At 45.3% G+C, this 18,536-nt stretch overlaps 2 protein-coding genes across 2 annotated transcripts; both read right to left on the bottom strand.

The window, feature by feature from the left end:
- Positions 1-83: 83 nt before the first annotated feature.
- On the bottom strand, positions 84-10,199 carry IFI35 (interferon induced protein 35). The gene is made up of 7 exons (XM_090292521.1): positions 10,018-10,199; positions 1,818-1,934; positions 1,297-1,444; positions 1,118-1,224; positions 828-1,014; positions 629-735; positions 84-407 (listed from the first exon to the last, which is right to left on the bottom strand). Exons 1-7 carry the CDS (start codon positions 10,036-10,038, stop codon positions 213-215), a joined length of 882 nt encoding a protein of 293 aa, XP_090148647.1. The 5' UTR covers positions 10,039-10,199; the 3' UTR covers positions 84-212.
- A 1,654-nt stretch (positions 10,200-11,853) lies between these two features.
- On the bottom strand, positions 11,854-14,667 carry RPL27 (ribosomal protein L27). The gene is made up of 5 exons (XM_090290568.1): positions 14,585-14,667; positions 14,259-14,341; positions 13,166-13,335; positions 12,049-12,159; positions 11,854-11,941 (listed from the first exon to the last, which is right to left on the bottom strand). The coding sequence occupies exons 2-5, from the start codon at positions 14,337-14,339 to the stop codon at positions 11,893-11,895; spliced, it is 411 nt and encodes a 136-aa protein (XP_090146694.1). The 5' UTR covers positions 14,340-14,341; positions 14,585-14,667; the 3' UTR covers positions 11,854-11,892.
- Positions 14,668-18,536: the final 3,869 nt, after the last annotated feature.

Here is an 18,536-nt window from a genome sequence, read left to right as displayed (position 1 = left end):
AAAGTTAGGGTTTCTGCCCTCCCCCCAGCCTCCTTCCATGCTCAAATCAAGTTTCCTTTAATGAAATAAAATGAGGAAGAATATTACACCATGGAAACACTTTTACTGTTCTAGGGCAGCGTTTCACAACTCGGAGTCCCTGCCCACTGGTGACTAGCATGATGTCTCTTCTGCGTGTACCTGACCCAGCCCAGTTTGGGAAGGGCAGGCTCCTAGCCCTGCTTCTCGGCGGTGAAGACCGCCAGGCCTCGCTCTCCTGCAGGCACGACTGTCAGGGCCTCCACCTCCCCTCCCCCACGGGTGGGCTTCTGGAAGTGGATTGCCAGGATGTCATGCAGCTCCGAGCCTTCCAGGACATCTGGAATGTTGAGTACCAGCACTGACTGGGGCACTGGCTGGGACCTGATCTGGAAAAGGAGTTACGAGATGAGCAAAGGCTCATAAGAGTCCGGGGCTGGGGGTGGAGATGGGAGCAGGCAGTACTCCTGTGAGCATGGGAGGGGCAAGAGGCCTGGAAAGGCTGGTAGTGGGTAGGTCAGTGGGGTTTGGGGGCTCATCATTTTCTCTGGGCAAGCTTCTGGCAGGCAGGTTACGTGGCCCAGCCCCCATTCTCCGCCTTCCTACTTACCTCTGCCTTCTGAATCTCTCCACTAATGTAGGGAGAGACTCTCAGAGGGAGCTGCTGCCCACCCAGTGGCACTGTGAACTGGCCAATCCGGCACAGATTCTGGGCCACTGTGGGGACAGGAAGGAGCAGACCGTTAGCATCCAGTGCTTTCCTCCAGGGCCTGATGCATCTGCTGTAATCTCCCTTGTAGGGCCCTTACCTTCATCCTTAGCGAAGCCCAGCATGACACCCCCATGCAGGAGTTCCCGGGTTTCCACATCACCACCTCCATTCCTGGTCTTGCCAAAGAAGATCTCCAGCTTGTCCAGCAGCTCCTCCTCACTCAGCTTGAGCCCAGCAGGAAACCCACTGATCAGCACTCTCTGGCTGCTCATCTGGTTGGACACCTAGGAGTATACGAGAGAGAGGTGGTCCCAGGCACACCCCTATTCCTCAGTGTCCAGGTGCATGGCACCCCCTGCATGTCCCAGGACTCTGCCATTCTGTCACCTGGACAGTTGCCACCATGGGCAGCTCCAAGGGCTGGACCTGCACCCGCAGTCTGCACTCTTCCAGGTGGATCTTGTGCTCCTTTTGTTGTAGCACCTGCTTGGCCACTGGGTGGGAGGAGCAGGATCAGTACTGAGAAGCCTCCCAGCTTCCCTCCCAAAGCTTCCCAGAGAGCTCACCTTTGGGGTCATCAAAGGTGATCAGAGCAGAGCCTCCAGGCAGAGGGCAGCAGATCTTCAGGTTGGAAATCAAAGTCTTGGGCACTTCCCTGCCCTGCTGAGTGTGTCCTCGGAACACCAGGGGAACTTCAGGTATTGGGAATGGGACCTGGAGATGGGGGAGGGGAAGCTGATGCAGCTTCAAGGATGGGAGAATTCCCCACTCCATCCCAGGAAGGAAGTGTTCCCAGTTCTATGTGATTGATACTGAGTATAAGGGGTTAATACATTTATTGGAAGGAGAGCTGGATAAATGAGTGGATGAAAACAGGTCAAGCCTGTTCTGGCACTTTACATACAGGATCTTAGTTTGTCCTCACACAAGCTGTGAGGGAGGTAGCTCCACTTTACAGATGAAAAAACAGATTCAGAGAGTTCAAGTAACATACTCGAGGTCACACAGCAAGAAGTGGCAGAGCCAGGCATGAAACTAAGAACTCTCCAGCTTTTTCTACCAGGCCACACCCCTTCTCCCAGCTTACCTCATCTTGGGGGCAGTTCCTGAGTTCCCCTTTCAGCTGCTGCAGCTGCTGCAGCTTCATCTTTAGTTTGGCCTGCTCCTTCTGAATGGTGTGAAATAGGCTCTCCCTGTAGACTGCCTGTTAGAGAAGAGAGAAACAACCAAATATCCACTGGCCTCCCCAGACAATGAATGAGCCCAGGGGAAGGGGGTTTCTATTCTGGACTCTCCAGGAGCAGAGTTGATGCTCAGCCCAAGAACAACCCAACTGCTTTACCAGGCTCTGAGCTGGTCCTGGCCTCCTCTACTCAGAACTTGGCGGCCTCAGCCACTCTCTGAAGGGCAGGAGCCTTTGTCGCAGCCATGGCTGATTTATTATTGATACCTCGAGTTTAACAAACACCGATTGAGCTCCTGCTGAGAGGTGCTGGGTACTACTGACACAGGACAGTGGAAGACAAGAGTCTAACCCTCAGGCTTGTACAAAACAGTACCCAAGACTGTGCACAATCACACAACTGTTTGTGGAGGACAGCCGGAGTTTGGAGGAGGGGCAATCACAAAGGGGTTAACACAGCGAGGGAGGTCTCCAGGAGGAGTGGGTGCGTAAGAGTTGCAAAATGCTATAATACTATTAGCTAACATGTATTAAGCACTAACATGTCAGGCAAGGTGCTAAGCCATTTATTTTTTTTATTTAAAAAAATTTTTTTTTCTGCCCTGGCTGGTGTGGCTCAGTGGATTGAATGCTAACTGCTAATCAGTGAGCCAAAAGGTTGTCAGTTTGATTCCTGGTCAGAGCACATGCCTGGTTTGTGGGCCAGGTCCCTGGTTGGGGGTGTGTGAGAGGCAATTGATTGATCACACATCCATGTTTCTTTCTTTCCTTCCTTCCTTCCTTTCTTCCTTCCTTCCTTTCTTTCTCTTTCTTCCTTTCTTCCTTCCTTCCTTCCTTTCTTTCTTTCCTTTTCTTTCCTTTCCTTCTTTCCTTCCTTCCTTCCTTCCTTCCCTTCTTTCCTTCTTCCTTCCTTCCTTTTCTTTTTTTAAATTTTATTTATTTACTTTTAGAAAGAGGGGAAGGGAGGGACAAAGAGAGGGAGAGAAACAGCAATGTGAGAGAGATACATTGATTGGCTGCGTCTCACATATTGCCAACTGGGGACCTGGCCCAGAACCCAGGCATATGCCCTGACTGGGGTTTGAACTGGTGACCTTTTGGATTGCAGGCCCTCATTTAAAAGGTGAGCTACACCAGCCAGGTGAGCCATACCAGCCAGGGCTCTTGTCCTTTCTCTCTCCCTTCCTCCTCTCTAAAAATAAATAAATAAAATATTAAAAAAAATTTTTTTTTCAAATTATAAGATAAAGATTATTTAGAAAGTTACAGATGTAGTAGAAATGAGCCAGCTGGGTTACAGAGACTCAAGAAACAAGTTACAGAGGCAGAAGGAAGGCCCTTGGAGCTTAGGAGAGAGAAAGGCAAAGGTAATGCACCTGGGGGTAAGGACAGAGGGATGGAAAGGTGTAGGTGTGCTCTGTAAAGGGAGAGCACCTGTGCTAAGCCATTTATGTGGATTATATCACTCAGTTCTTCCAACAATGCTATATGGTAAATACCCTCTTATTCTTACTTTATAGGTGAGGAAACCGAAGCTCAGAGGGTTAAGTGACTTACTGGAAGTAATTCAGTCCTAGGCAGTCTGACCCTGCACTGCAATTTGTTTTCTACAATGAAGAAATTAAACCCAGGGTTGGAGAGTAATTTACTCCACACCTCCCAGCTTGTCCCTTGACTGCCACCCTTTCCAGTGCTCCAAGCAGTGTTTCAGGATGGGTGTGATTTGGAGCAGGCCCAGAGAAAAAGAGCTGACAGCATGGGCAGGGGAATGACACCAAGGATATGAATAAATGCACCTTTGTTTGTCGGTTGGAGTAGACATTAGCTGGCAGAGTATCTTGTGGTTAGGAAGCCTGATAAGTAAGGTCAGTCCAGAGTGTCAATGTGAACTCACTTAGGGAGACAGGACTCTGTCCTGGTCTTCTCTGTTATTGCTGGTACTCAGTAGAGTCCCTGGCACAAAACAAACATTCGGAAAATGTGTGTTGAATGAATGAATGAAGTGAATAAATAATAGGGTGGAAGCATATTACAGAGAGCATTGAAGACATTCAGTGAGTTCACTTTTAAGCAGAGGAATATTAGGGCTTGAATAATGCTGGCTTATGAATAGTGAGAAATGTACCTCATTCTTTACATTTCTGTAAACAAGGGGTTGTAAACTCAGTACCTGTAAGGGCCGGTTAGATGACATTAATGAATCAAAGGAGCCAGTATAGTATAATAGGGGGTGGTGGGGACTCTGACAAACTGGGAGAGCACGTCCCCGCTAAAGTGGCAACCTCTTCTTAGCTCTGAGTTTTCTCACATGGGATTGTGGTGCCAGTATCCCATATCTTCTCATTTTTAAGGGAAATCAGAGATCTGGATTTTTATTTGAAAAAGATGGATCAATTAAAAAATATATATGAAAAATAAAATAGTGGGCTGGATTCAGTCCTCAGTTCAACCTCTTTTTAGTTCTTTAAATATTTGTTTTAATTAAAAGATTTTATTTATTTTTAGAGAGAGGAAGGGAGGGAGAAAGAGGGAGAGAAACATAGATGTGCAAGAAAAACATTGATCGGTTGCCTCTCACACACCCCCAACTGGGGGCCTGGCCTGCACCCAGGCATGTGCCCTGACTGGGACTTGAACCAGTGACCTTTCAGTTTGCAGGACGATGCCCAACCCACTGAGACACACAGTCAGAGCCTGCTTTAAATCTTTAATCATACATAATTGGAAATCCAGTAATTGGCAATGCTATTCAATAAATAGCTTAATAAAAATAAATAGCAGCTCTATAAATAGAGTAATTTACAGAAAAACTCAATCAAGAGAGTTTAGTTGTGATAGCAGTAGGAAATGGGGAATAGTGAAGATTTCTGAAAGGGGGCGTGAGGTGACGCATGTAGTGTTCAAAAGAGATCCTGGCAGTGATGGCAGGATGAACTGGGGCAGGAACTATGGAGTGAGGGAAACAAACCCAGGCTCCGTGGCTCTAGTTTCCACTGATGTGATAGGAGCTGACCTGGGCCTCTGGCAGGAGGCACAAACTAGCACATGAGGGTGAGTACATTTCATGAGGAAAAGCTCCCAGACTCTGTGGATCTTTGCATTAAGGAGACAGAAGGAAATGAACAGGAGAGATGATGCCAGGTTGCGGACCTGGGTGTCCCAGAGTTTGGTATAATGCCATTGACCCAGTGGGCAAGGAAAGGGAGCCAGGCCTGCTAAGTGCTGGGCACAGCTGGACACCATCTCATTTATATATCACAAAACTGCCTCCTGTCTCCAACTCCCAACTGAAACTCGTCTCTTCCAGGACCCTTTTAAAGACAACACAGGCCAATTGTAGTCACTTACTTGAATTTAACAATACAGGTTGTTTATTTATACAACAAGATAACATAGTCTGTAAATGTAAGCTCTGTCCATCTGGTGCTCAACTGACAAAAATCGCAGTTCACTCTACATTGAGCTCATTGAGATACTGTCAATTCTGGATACTTCTGGGTTAAGTCCATGATGTAAGGTTAATTTTGACTACATACATTCTTCTGCCTTACTTGCTGAGTTTAGAACTTTACCACCACATAAGATAAAATTTCATGTTATCTATGCTCATCATGGCAGTATTCGGGGGCAGTTTAACATAATGGTTAAGAGCACAAACTGGGGCCAAACCTCTGGGGTATACATCAGCTCCTGTTACTGCTCCAAGTTGTTGTTGTTATTTTTAAAACTCCCTGTGCCTTGGTTTGCTCACCTATAAAATGGGCAGAATAGCAGTCAGTATTTAATTTTGTTTGGAAGTGGTACCTGGCACATAACTGCTATGTCTCATGTTTTCTATTTTAATAAATTCCATTTTGTAGATGAGGAATGTGAGATTCATCAAGGTTAACTAATGGGCCAAAGTCAGTCACACCCAAGGCTACTGAAGACACACAAGGTCAGGGACAGGACTTGGTGGATAAGACTCTGGGTTAGAACAGCCCATGGTGATGGTCAAAGCCAAGAAGATGGAAGAGCTTTCTGAGGAAAAGAGCCTTTGAGGCAACCTGGTCAGGGGTCAGGACAGAATGCAGAGAAGAAACAGAAGACATGGTCAGAGATAAGCAGTGCCAGGGCCAGGACTGGAAAGTGTCAGCTACAAAGGAGGAAGAAGGATGAAACTGAGCTGAATGGAAAGGGCTACCAGAAGGCCACTTGCTCACCACTCACTTGCTTACTCATTCACTCACTCAACAGTGAACATCCACCATTTGCCAGGACCTGTCCTAGGCTCTGGGGACACAGAAGTGAACAAAACAAAGAAAATTTCCTTGTGGAATTTATATTCTAGGGGATGAGCCAGACAATATCAGAATAAATAAGTAAAATGTATATTATGTTAGTGCTGAGTGTTATGGATAAAAACAAAGCAGGGAAGGGAGGACAGAGCATGTTGGAGGACAGTTTTAAATGGGGTGATAAGAATAGGCCTCACTATCTGACCATATACTTGGAGGAGCAAGCCATGGGTACATGTGGTGGAAAGTTCTATGCAGAAGGAAGAGCAAGTGCAAAAGCCCTGAGGCAGGAGTTTGTCAGGTGTATTTGGGGGATAGCAAGGAGGGCAATGTGGCTGGAACAGAGGGAATGAAAGAAAGTGATTGGAAATGAAGTCACAGAAGAAACTGGGCTGGATCAAGCAGGGCCTTTTACTTGATGTGAGGTGAGAAGCCATAGGCAGGCTTAAATGTTAACAGGATTCCTTGGCTGTTATGTAAATAGACTGATGTGGGGAATTGGCACAAGCAGGGAGATCACTTAAGAGGCTATTATAGCATCCAGGTGAGCGATGTTAGTGACTTGGACCAGGTGGTAGCTGTGGAGGTGGTGAGGAGTTGTTGGCAGCCGTCCGTCTCGAGAGACGATGGTGTAGCTTCTTAAGAGTCCATCTGCACCGCCGAGAATGGCTGTGCAGTCCGACTCGGGAGTGACATGGTATCTGTCTCCTCCTGTGTTGAATCGACATCTTGTGATGACGCTGAAGCTACAGAGCCTGGGCAGGGTAATATGGAGGGTCTGCTGTTGCCCATGCAGCAGACCCCCCCTCTCTTCGCAGCTGAAGGGTCCAAGGGAAAGACGGAGTCAATACAGCTTGGCTTCAGGTGCGCTGCAGGAGTTGCCGGTGTTGACTACAACGTCAAACCGCCTTAGGGACTCCGGCTCCGGATTTTCTGTCGGGGTTTACTCCCTTAGCCTTTCCCCTGAAGAGGTATGCCGCAAGGCAGCGGAGGTTTTTTGGAGTCAGAGTTTTCCTTCTCTGATGTACCCTGACTGGAAGATCGAAAAGTAGGAGTAGTCAAGAGTCTAAATAAAAATGACAAAAAAAAAAAAAGTCTTGTAATTGCTGATAGATCAGAAATTCAGAAATAGGGTGTGGAAGAGAGAGGAGTCTGGGATGACTAAGCTTTTTGATCTGAGCAGCTGGAGGGAAGAAGAGCCATTTACTGAGATGGGAAAAACTGTGGGTTGAAGAGATTGGGGGCAGAAAGTTCGGGGGTTATTTTGCACATGTTATGTATGAAGTGCCTATTCAGCATCTCAGTGGAGACATATAGTGGCAGTTGCCTCTACTGATCTAGCATTCAGGGAAGAAGTTTAGGCTGGGAGTATAAATTTTGGAATTATTTAAAGAGATTTAAAGTCACAAAACTAAATGAGAGCAACAGGGGGGTGGGTGTAGACAGAGAAGAGGTCCATGGACTGATTGCTGGGGCACCCAATACTAAGAGGTCAGGCGAACAAGGAAGAACCAGCCAAGAAGAATGCAGAGGAGTTGCTAGTGAAACCTGAGAGAGAGGAGAGGAGTGAAGAATGAAGAAAGATTTCAGTGAGGAGAAGGAGCTAACAGCTAAGCCAAACGCTGCTAACAGACCAACCAAGATGAAGACTGAAAAACGACTAGCGAGATTGAGGAAAAAAAAAATCCTGCTTATCATAAGGAAATGGTCAGAAGTTCATGTACAAGACTTCTTATTGTAGCCTTGTTTACAACAACAACAAAGAAAATATCCAACCACAAAGGAATAGCCAAATAAATATAAAATATTATGTAGCAATTAAAAGACATTAATGAAGAACATTTAACAATATGGAAAAATGCTCACAATAAGACAAAAAAGCAAAATATAGAACTGTATATAAGGTAGGATGCCCAGTCTGTTGATTTAAAAAGTTTTAATTCATAAGGATATTTATCAATGCATAAAAACTCTGAGAAATTAGACACCAAAATATTAATAATAAGGGTTCTCTCAATAATGAATTTAGTGTAACTTAAAAAAAAACAATTTTCTGAACTCACTTTTCTTTTTTCCTTTTTAATACGTAAGGCCCTTTAAAGGAGTTTTAGCAGAGAGGTAGGCCTGAGGTGGGGGTGAATCAAGATGGTCCTGGGGAGTTGGGTTCTGAAAAGGGTGGCAATAATATTAGCAATAATGAACGTGTATTATGTGCTTAGTATGGATTATCTGGTTTAATTCTTTCAGTTAAGTATGCTTACGAGGAGGCTTTGCTATAACTGTCTTTTTTTTTTTTTTTTTTTTTTTTAACATTTTTTAAATCCTCACCTGAGGATATATTTATTGATTTGAGAGAGAGATGGTGTTTGGTTGTCTCCTGTTCACACCCTGGTGGGGAATTGAACCCACAATTTATGTATGTGCACTGAAGGGGGATTAAACCATTAACCTTTTGGTGTATGGGGTGATGCTCCAACTAACTGAACCACCCGGTCAGGGCTATAATTCTCATCTTATAGATAAGGAAATGGGGCTTAGATGACAACTTTATAGAGTGAATAATAAATTTCCCAGGGCCACACAATTGCAGGAACCAGGATTTGGAACCAGGCAGGTTGGCTCTAGAGCCTGTGGTCTTTCTTATTACATTTAAAGGGCAAATGAAAAATTTCTAAGTGAGAGATCAGTGTATTTGTAACAGGGTACTATCAGGGAAGGAAAGATTGAAGAAACTGAAGAGGGGATGAGATCCAACAGCTGTTTATTGAGTGTCTACTGCATGCCAGGAACAGTGTTAGGCACTGGGGATCAAGAATGAACAGGCTAACCCTGGCTGGTGTGGCTCAGTGGACTGAGCACTGGCCTGCGAACCAAAGGTCACCAGTTTGATTCCCAATCAGAGCACATGTGCAGCCAATCGATGTATCTCTCACACATTGATGTTTCTCTTCCTCCCTTCCCTTCTCTAAAAAAAGTAAATAAAATCTTTTAAAAAAATCAGGGATAATTTCTCACAGAGCTTACTCTCCCATGAGTAGGACCATTCGCAGGCCAAGGAATTGTGGACCATAATAGGCAGGGGGGAGGTTAGTTCTCAGAGGAGGTATATTTCTTCCTCTGACCCAGAAGAGGGCCCAAGGTTGAGATGGAAGTATAAGGAGAGGGAGAACTTGTTAGGGAAGATCTTAGGAAATAAGAATGTGAGCGTTTCTTAAATGTTTAGAATTGTCATTAGAATAATTCTTTTATTGATTTTTTTATAACTGATTTTTAGAAACATCGATTTGTTGTCCCAAATATTTTGTTGTTCCACTTATTTATGCATTCATTGGTTGACTATTTTGTCTTTTTTTAAAAAGATTTTATAAATTTTTATTGCTCCCATAGGAAGAGTGAGAGAAACATCCATTTGTTGCTCCATCCACCTATGCATTCATTGGTTCTCTTGTATGTGCCCTGAGGATTGAACCCGAAACCTTGATGTATTGGGTTGATGCTCTAACCAACTGAGCTACCCAGCCAGGGTCTACAATTCTTAAAATTATAGGTCACAGAACCCTTTGAGTATCTAATGAAAATTATGAATTCTCTCCCCAGAAAAATATATTCACACAAGGAATTCACCAGCTCAAGTGTAGCTTATAGAGAATTGTCTTTGAGGCACTAGGTTAGGGCACTAACTCCATATGGGAGAGGAAAATCCCACCAGGTTTCTCCCCAGACCTTCAGCAGATCGAGATGGACAGGGAGAGGCCTGGCCACCCAGCCCTCCCAAGAGGAGTGCTCCTCTGCTCCTTCCTACCCTCAACACTCCCCTCCTCACTTACATCATCTTCAGTCACTGGCATGGGTCTGGGAGCTGGCTCGCAGGAGCTGAGTCTTCAAAACTGGAAACAAAGTGGCAGAATTCACCAGACTACACCTTGCCTCTACCTTCTGAGATTTGACCTCCCCCAGCAGAGCCTGAAATGCACTTCGAATGGTTCTGCCTGCAATCTTTTTGCTTCCACTTTCGTTTCAGCTAAAGCCCTGCCCTTTGCTCACACGCCCCCGACAGATTTTTCCCCACTCTTAGGAGGAGACTTCCTGCTCTCTAAATCAACTTCATCCAGCTATGAGGCCTCAGAGGAAGCTTCCTTACCACATGCAAACTGAATTCTCGCCCCAATCAACCAATCGTATCCTGTCAAGCCCATTAGTAGAATTTTGTCTACTTTGTTAATGGATATTTCCCTTGAGCCCAGAATCATGCCCGGCGCATGCACTGATGAAGCAACTGAATGACAAATGCAACCAGGACAAATCTCCACCAAGTTCACAAAGCTGTTATACCTAATTTGTTGAGAACTATTTTGCGCCCAGTACTGGTTCTGCTTTGAATGAATTAAACCCTATCTTTAAAACAATGGCTGTCTTACTTTAATGATTTTACATTTGAAATTCCAAACTTCTGAAGCACATTAATATACAAACTTGCCCAATGTCACATAGGAAGTGAAGCATGTATCCAAACCTGGTTGGACAGTATTTGAACTTGGGCTTGAGGCAGAGTGAGAATTTTTTTTAAAAAGATGGTTAGGGAGGGAGAAATATCAATGTGTGAGTTACATCAAACAGCTGCCTCTCACACGCCCCCAACTAGGGACCTAACCCATAACCCAGGTATGTGCCCTGACCAGGAATAGAACCAGCAGCCTTTTGGTTTGCAGGCCTGCACTCAATCAACTGAGGCACACATCAGGGCAAGAACTTGAATTTTTGATCAAAGGAGAGTTTAAGTTCCATTTGTGACTGAGCAGACAAGCTAACAGAAGTGTCTCAATAAGATGCCCAATACTTAACAGGTAAGGAACCAAAATGAAACTACATAAAACACCATGTGGTTTCCTAGTATTTTCACCTAGTCCAGGGTTTTTACACCAATAATTTACTGAGCTTCTTTGTCACAGCCTCCCACCCCAGGTGGAAGTGTGCTAAGCACCTCAGCTTTGGCAAACAGGACCCTGGATCCTAGCTCCATCTAGTGACTTAGAACCAGCTCAGCTGGAGTCTACTTAATCTATAAAACAGGGTCACAAGTATCCCATGCCCCTTGAATCAGACCCTTTCTTGTGTCTCTGCTAGCCAGGCTGTTAGGGGACCTTTCTCCAGTCCCACTAGAAATGGCTGCTCTGGGTCTCCATTCCCACTGTGTGGTCCTCGTCAGAGGAATACCAGCATCACCAGAGAACAGCTAGATATGCTTACCAACTAAATCTAAACCACAGGGTGGGACCCTGGTTTGTCAACCACCAGTGGTAAGGTTTGAGAACCTCAGGTTAGTTCTCAATCCAAAGTAGCCAGTGCTCACCCACTCACTCAGAGGGGCCTTTGGTTGTTACAACTTGTGGTGGGTTGTCAGGTTCTCTAGGTATGAGCTGAAGCCAGGGATGTTGAAGAACTCCTCACCTAAAAATGTCAGCAGCAGCCCTTTTGGGAAGCAGCGCAGCAGACCACATGTTACCCTTTGAGACTTGGACTAGTGCTAGTTGATAATCCCAAAGGCAAATTTAGCTTTTCATTTTCATTTTTTCCCCACAGCCCCTCACCCACTAGTCTTTCATCTTAATGACTGTTCTCCTTTCCCAGATTAATAAGTAATACATGCAACAGGCAGACGCAGGGATTTTTTTTGGATTTTTAATGATTGAAACAAAAAAGATCTAAAACCGCAGCTTCTGGAAGAACCATTTGTTCTTGCCGGTCTTGTACCTAGAGGGGAAAAAAGGACATCAATGAGAAGAGGAATAAAGACAAAATTCCCTTCATGGGAATTAGTAACACCATACCCCAACACCCACCACCAAAGCTGAACTTACCTCTCTTCGAATTTGACCTTGGCCTCCCGTCTGGCCTTGCGTTTCAGAGCAGGGTCTCTGAAGATGTCCTTGTTGACAACAGTTTTGTCCAAGGGGATATCCACAGAGTATCTGGGGACAATTATGGGAAGGTAGCATCAGCTCATATGCTACCAGAGCCTTTACACAGTCCCCCAAGTCCCCCTGGGACACTGTGGTGCCAGGATCAGACTCCATAGGAACAATCACCAAAGCTGTCTTAAAAGTCCTGATGACAGTCTTTGGAATCTCCAATGTTAACAGCCTCATTTAGATTTGACCACTGGAAAACTTCACACTTCATTCTCCATTTTCCCAACTATTCATTTTCTAGGAACTATCACTTTATTAAAATTTTACTTTGATCCCAGTGGGTGGCTAGCTTTCTATCTGGAGCCATTGCATTTAGTAGTGTTCAAGTTCAGCCTATGCAGGGTCCATGAGCCTTACCATGACAATGCAAGAGCCGGGCAGCTGGCTGCCTCAATCTCACACCTCTCCAGCACGCGAGAAATGGCTCTGCTCTTTTACGTCAGCAAACTAAGAGTAAACATAAAGCCCCAGGCGCAAACTGTAAGGCACATGCTGCTGGGTTTTGGCAATTATTGGTTGGGACTCTTTCAAATCTTGTCGTCCTTCATAACCCTTGTATCAGGATAGTGTATGTGCCGCACAATACTGTACATAAAACACGGAGGGAAGCCGAGGGAGACCTGCTTTCATTTGTTCACCCTTTTCGAAAGCCTGTAACAACTATCCTGTGAAAATGGAACAGTGGAAGAGGAGGGCAAGCCAGATCCTATGCTTGTGTTTACTGTGGATGGAAACAGGTGAAACATCTTTACAACTTTTGCATGGAGGAGACTTTCCAATTCCGCTTGGCCAAGTTAGGGAAATCACTACGGAAACTGACAGGAAGGTGACTCTAAGATGTACGAAAGGGGCAAGACTGGAAACCACAGCCACTAAGCCACAGACTGAAAATGGTATCTTTTCCTTTCCCCCCACATTGGAATGACTGCAAGGTTGTCTCCGTACTCAGCAAGGCAGAGAAGGGTGAAGAAACAGTCGCTTTTATTCCCATTCTTGAAATGCTCACCTGGTGGGCATGAGGTGATTGTAGTTATAAACTTTTACAAAAGACTTGATCTTAGACCTCTTGGCGATTTTCTTCTTGCCCATGGCAGCTGTCACTTTGCGGGGATAGCGGTCAATTCCAGCCACCAGAGCATGACTGTAGGGGCGGTCTGACGTGCCATCATCAATGTTCTGAATGAGCAAGAATTACATTTGTTATCAATTCAGGGCCTACCTAGGCCTTGTGTTAGACGTAGGTACAGCATGTATAGAAAGGTTACCCCCACTCCCAGGTCTCAGACACCCACTATCTCACAGAGAAAAACCACACAAAGCAGACACTGAAGAGTACCAAGGGTAAGAGCAGTATTCATGCCCACCAGGAAGAATCTGGAAAGGGTCCTGGGAGGTAAGAGACATAAAACAACTAATATTTATGAAGTGCTTGCTACCTGCCAAGTACTGCTTCTTAGGACTTTACAATTCTTAACTTCCCCCAGGACTGCACTGCTAGTAAGGGGTAGAGGCAGGATTCCAAACTGGCAGTCCAACTCCAGAAACCAGTCTCAAGTAGGACGGGGAGAGGAACCAGGAGTACCAGCATCCTTCAAACACCTAGAACCAGTACTGCATGTGGTCAGAGTTTAGGGATATTTCAAGAGGCTGCAAGATGTAGGTAAAAGGCAAATGCTGAAGCGCAAAATACGCTAAATGACCATTCTGCGTAGAAACAATTTCTCCTCTTTACAGAATCCCAGCTGCAGCACTTACTACCTTTTTGATCTCAGGTGAGTTACTGAACATCTCTAAAGGAATCCCCTATGGTTACGGCAAGGAGTGGACACGAAAACCCCTTAAGCCAGTGTGCCAGGGGCCGAACAAGCGCTGACGATAATTGTCTTCTTGGTAGAGGACGCATTCGGTTAGGTGCCCAATTTAGTTCATTTGTTTTTAGTTTCCACTGTTCTCTTCCAAAATTTCTCTACACCCCCACCTCTACCCACAATGCTCAATGGTTCATGCTTTAAACTAGTTCTTGAATTCCAAGGTTGCCGTCCTCCGAAACCGGCCCGATTCCTGGGAAACACGACCATAAAGGCTCGCGAGAACGGTACCTTTACGATGACCGCTTTGCGTCCAGAGTAGCGTCCAGCCAGGACCAGCACCACCTTCCCGGGTTTCATAAACTTGCCCATTTCTGCAGAGAGCAACAAGGAGCCGCTCAGAAATTCGCAAGCCCAGACTGCGTGCGGGCCCGGAACTTCAGGCTGCGCTTACTGTCGTCTTAGCCCAGGCCCCTGCGGGCCCTGCTCATCGAACAGGATCCGTTACGAAGCTGCCAGAGACGGAGGAACGGAATGTACTCAGCACTGTCCCACAACTCGACCCCCAAGCCGCGGATGGCGGTGGATTGGAACACACTCCCCTACCCTCTACTCACCAACAGCAGCCGCTGGGGCCTAGCGCAGAAAAGAAAGAACCGCACTTCCGCTAACCTTTCACCCCGGAGGATGTGATCTCACTTCCGGTACTGCCCCTTGAGTCTCGACCTGCCTATTGCGAGGCGCTCAGCCTCTAGGTTGCTGGCGGAAGAAGCTCTTGTGGGGAAAGCAAGTCCTGGCCTCTCATTTATTCAAATCAAACTTTATTAGCAGATCCAGCAGTAGAAAAAAAGCCAAGGAGTGCCGTCTTGCGCGTACGGAAGGAAGAGCAAGGAAGGCTACCCTGCTCGTACCGTTTTCATTCAGCTGCTTCGCAGCCTCCTTGGTTGTAGTTCCTTTTTCTGGCGCTAGGAGGGAACACAGTTCAAAATTTACCTTTTTTGCTTTGGAAGGGTCAGGGAACAAAATGGACATTTTTAGTGCCCACCATGTGAACTGTTACTAGGCGTAAGGAGGGAGAGACGAACATCAGTCAAACAAGGGTATTGTTCTCAACACTTAGAGTGTCGTGATGTTTAGACATTAGAGACTAGAATAAGCAGTGAAGGAGGACGATAGTGATAACATCAGTGAATTAAGCCGAGTTAATCTATTTATGTATATTATTTCATTTGATCCTCATAACAACATTAGGAGATGGGTATTATTATCTCCATTTTACAGTTGAAGAAACGGTGGCTTAGAGAAATTAAGTAATTTGCCCAAACTCCACAGCTAGTAAGTGGTGGAGCTTGGACACAGACTTAAACAGTCCTTCTGAGCCTATACTGTTTACCCTGTCAAGATACTGAGCACCCACTCTGTTCTAGTTAAGTCGACAGCCTATTTAATTCTCACAACTCTGCATGTTGGATATTATCTTCCCGTTTAGACATGAGGAAACAGATTCAGAAAGTATAAGTTATCTTTCTGACGTTGAGCCTAATCAATAGTAAGAGTCAAGGCTAGGTTTGAACTCAGGTCTATTTGGCTCTCAAACTGAATTTCCACTACTTACTGGAAGTGCTTTCAGATGGTTTTTTAGGCGTCTTCTGAGTGCAAAAGAAAAAGAGACCATCTTACAGTTTTTGCTCATCTGAATATTGAAAAATCTAAAGGATTGGTGTCGGGCAAGATGTGGGCCTAATCAGTTTCATCAATGCTCTTCTTGAGATTCTTCAGGGACCAATTTTTCCCTGCAGGCTTCAGGACCCCATTCCAATGGTTTATCACCTCAATTATGTACTTATATTTCTATATTCAATTAAAATATTTTTTACTTTAATTTGGAATATGACATTTTAGAGTTGGAAGGCACCTCAGAGGTCATCTACTCTGCCCTCTCAAAGATGACAGTTCTACAGCAGCAAAGTCAGAGTTGGTGACACAGAGCAAGTTCTCCCCATTCCCAACCCAGTGCTCTTCCCACTATAATACACCACCCTGCCCATTTCCACTTCCATGGTCTTCTCCTGGCCTCCTTATCTGCTTCTGCCTCTTTTGCTGTTGCTCCCTTGGAAAATACAAACCAAACCCTGAAATCTTAAAATTGTCTGGATTCTTCTCACAAATGCTCTCCCCATCAAATCAATAACTAAACCCTGTGAATTTCTCTTTATGACTTTTAAGCCTTTTTTTTCTATCTGTTTCCACCTGCTCCCTAATTGATCAAGCCCGTTTGTTTTCTTCTCCAGACCCTCCTCAAAATTTGTTGTGGTCAGAATTGCTTGGGGTACTTATTAAAGATGCATCTCTAATCCAAAGATTCCAAGTCAGGTCTGGAGTGGAGCCATATAATGTGTATATCTTATTTTGAGTAACTTTTCTAAACACAACTCTCAAGTCCACCACTTTGCTTGAAATACTTTGTTTGAACTCACTCCTTTCCTTTCTACCTTTCCTTCAGCATAAGATCCTGACTCCTCCATACCCTTCCTGTACCCCATGTGTTCCATCCAGCTCAGCTACTCAAAAATCCAACCTCTTCTGAGCCCTGGGGTCTTTATTCAGACTGTTCCATGTATCTTCATTCATCTTCACTACAGCCAGGCAAAATCCTATCTATCTTTCAAAACCACTTCAAAATTCTCCCAGGCAGAATTAATCTCTTTCTTTTCTGTGTTCCCTCAGCAATCTAATCCATACTTATATTCATTGTAGAACATAACTTAGTTGGTTTGGATCAGTGGTTCTCAAAGTGTGATCCCTAGACAAGTAGCAGCAACAAAACCTGGGAACTTGTTAGAAATGCAAATTCTCAGGTTCCATTCCAGAGCTACTAAAACACTCTGGGGATGGGACTCAGCACTTTGCGTTTTAACAAGCCACCCAAATCTCCATTTGGTATCTCCTTAGCTAGGTGTGTGTTCCTTGAAAGCAGCGAGTTATGTTTTTCTTATCTCTCCTCAGCATCTGGCCTGGCCCAGGCAGTTGATAGGCACTCAGTAATGAATAAATGCAGAGCACCTTAGTAATCTTTACAACAGACCCTGCACTGGCATTGAACACATATCCATGGTTCTTGGGGTTTTTTTTTTAAGATTTTATTTAGAGAGGGGAAGGGAGAATGCGAAGGAGAGAAATATTATGTGTGATTGGTTGCCTCTCACATGTCCCCAACTGGGGACCTGGCCCACAACCCAGGCATGTGCCCTGACTGGTAATAGAACTGGCAACCTTTTGGTTCGCAGGCTTGCACTCAATCCACTGAGCCACATCAGCCAAGGTTCCATGGCTTTTTCATTCTATACTTGCACAGCCTTAGACCTGAGCTGACTATTCCTCCTTTCCTCCTTTGTCCCCTCTACCTCACCCTAAGACAAGGGCAGAGCTCTGTCCTCAGTTATAATGCAGATGGTATCAGTGACTTTCCCCTGGCTGGTTTGGCTCAGTGGATTGAGCGTCGGCCTGCGAGCTAAGTGTCGCTGGTTCGATCTTCCAGTCAGGGCACATCAGAGAAGGTTGAAAACTCTGACTCCAAAAAACCTCCGCTGCCTTGCGGCATACCTCTTCAGGGGAAAGGCTAAGGGAGTAAACCCCGACAGAAAATCCGGAGCCGGAGTCCCTAAGGCGGTTTGACGTTGTAGTCAACACCGGCAACTCCTGCGGCGCACCTGAAGCCAAGCTGTATTGACTCCGTCTTTCCCTTGGACCCTTCAGCTGCGAAGAGAGGGGGGGTCTGCTGCATGGGCAACAGCAGACCCTCCATATCACCCTGCCCAGGCTCTGTAGCTTCAGCTTCACTGGAGAGGACACTCCAGCGTCATCGCAAGATGTCGATTCAACACGGGAGGAGACAGATACCGTGTCACTCCCGAGTCGGACTGCACAGCCATTCTCGGCGGTGCAGATAGACTCTTAAGAAGCTACACCATCGTCTCTCGAGACGGACGGCTGCCGACGGATCAGTGACTAGCAGATATTTGCTGGGATGCTGATGGGATTGATTGTCTGTCTACACATCTATTTCATGAAGAAGTTGGCAGAGCAATGGCTGCCTAAACATCTCCCTGCAGCCTAGTTCTTTGGCAGCTGAAATTTCTGGCAGGCATGTGGAAAATAGCTTCTCTTCCCTGAAGCACAATTCAATAAGGTAACATGAGAGTACAAAGACTATAGGATGTGGACTCAGGCAACTAGAATTCAAATCCCAGCTCTTTCATCATGTAAACCTGGACAAAATATTTAACCTTTCTGCCATTTATTTTCCTCAGCTATAAAATGGGGTAACAATGGCCTGCCTTACAAGTAGTAAGAATTGAATTAGGATGAGACAAACAATAATGCTTCCCACAATGCTAGTACAAAGCCTAATACAAATTATTTTTGAGGATTAGAAAAATACTGGGGTGATACAGGACTACACCATATGGCTATACCAGTTATACCCACCCTAAATGATACCCAGACAAATGGGTTTAAAAGTGCCAATTCCAAAAGTGGCATGTGTGGTGACATCTGCTGTGGGGATGG

This window comes from Furipterus horrens, unplaced genomic scaffold, assembly GCF_987537825.1.
Source record: "Furipterus horrens unplaced genomic scaffold, mFurHor1.1.pri manual_scaffold_11, whole genome shotgun sequence".
NCBI lineage: Eukaryota > Metazoa > Chordata > Mammalia > Chiroptera > Furipteridae > Furipterus > Furipterus horrens.
This window is presented reverse-complemented; position numbering and strand designations above follow the sequence as displayed.

What these genes read in the sequence shown, in the direction of transcription:
- IFI35 (XM_090292521.1), bottom strand. Translation starts at nt 10,038, where the DNA reads ATGCCAGTGACTGAAGATGAT. An exon ending in TGCCAGTGACTGAAGATGAT is followed by an intron (nt 1,935 to 10,017) that starts GTAAGTGAGGAG and finishes CTTCTCTAACAG; the next exon opens with GCAGTCTACAGGGAGAGCCT. An exon ending in CACCTTTGATGACCCCAAAG is followed by an intron (nt 1,225 to 1,296) that starts GTGAGCTCTCTG and finishes CCTCCCACCCAG; the next exon opens with TGGCCAAGCAGGTGCTACAA.
- RPL27 (XM_090290568.1), bottom strand. Translation starts at nt 14,339, where the DNA reads ATGGGCAAGTTTATGAAACCCGGGAAGGTGGTGCTGGTCCTGGCTGGA. An exon ending in AATCACCTCATGCCCACCAG is followed by an intron (nt 12,160 to 13,165) that starts GTGAGCATTTCA and finishes AATTGTCCCCAG; the next exon opens with ATACTCTGTGGATATCCCCT. An exon ending in AAGGTCAAATTCGAAGAGAG is followed by an intron (nt 11,942 to 12,048) that starts GTAAGTTCAGCT and finishes TTTCCCCTCTAG; the next exon opens with GTACAAGACCGGCAAGAACA.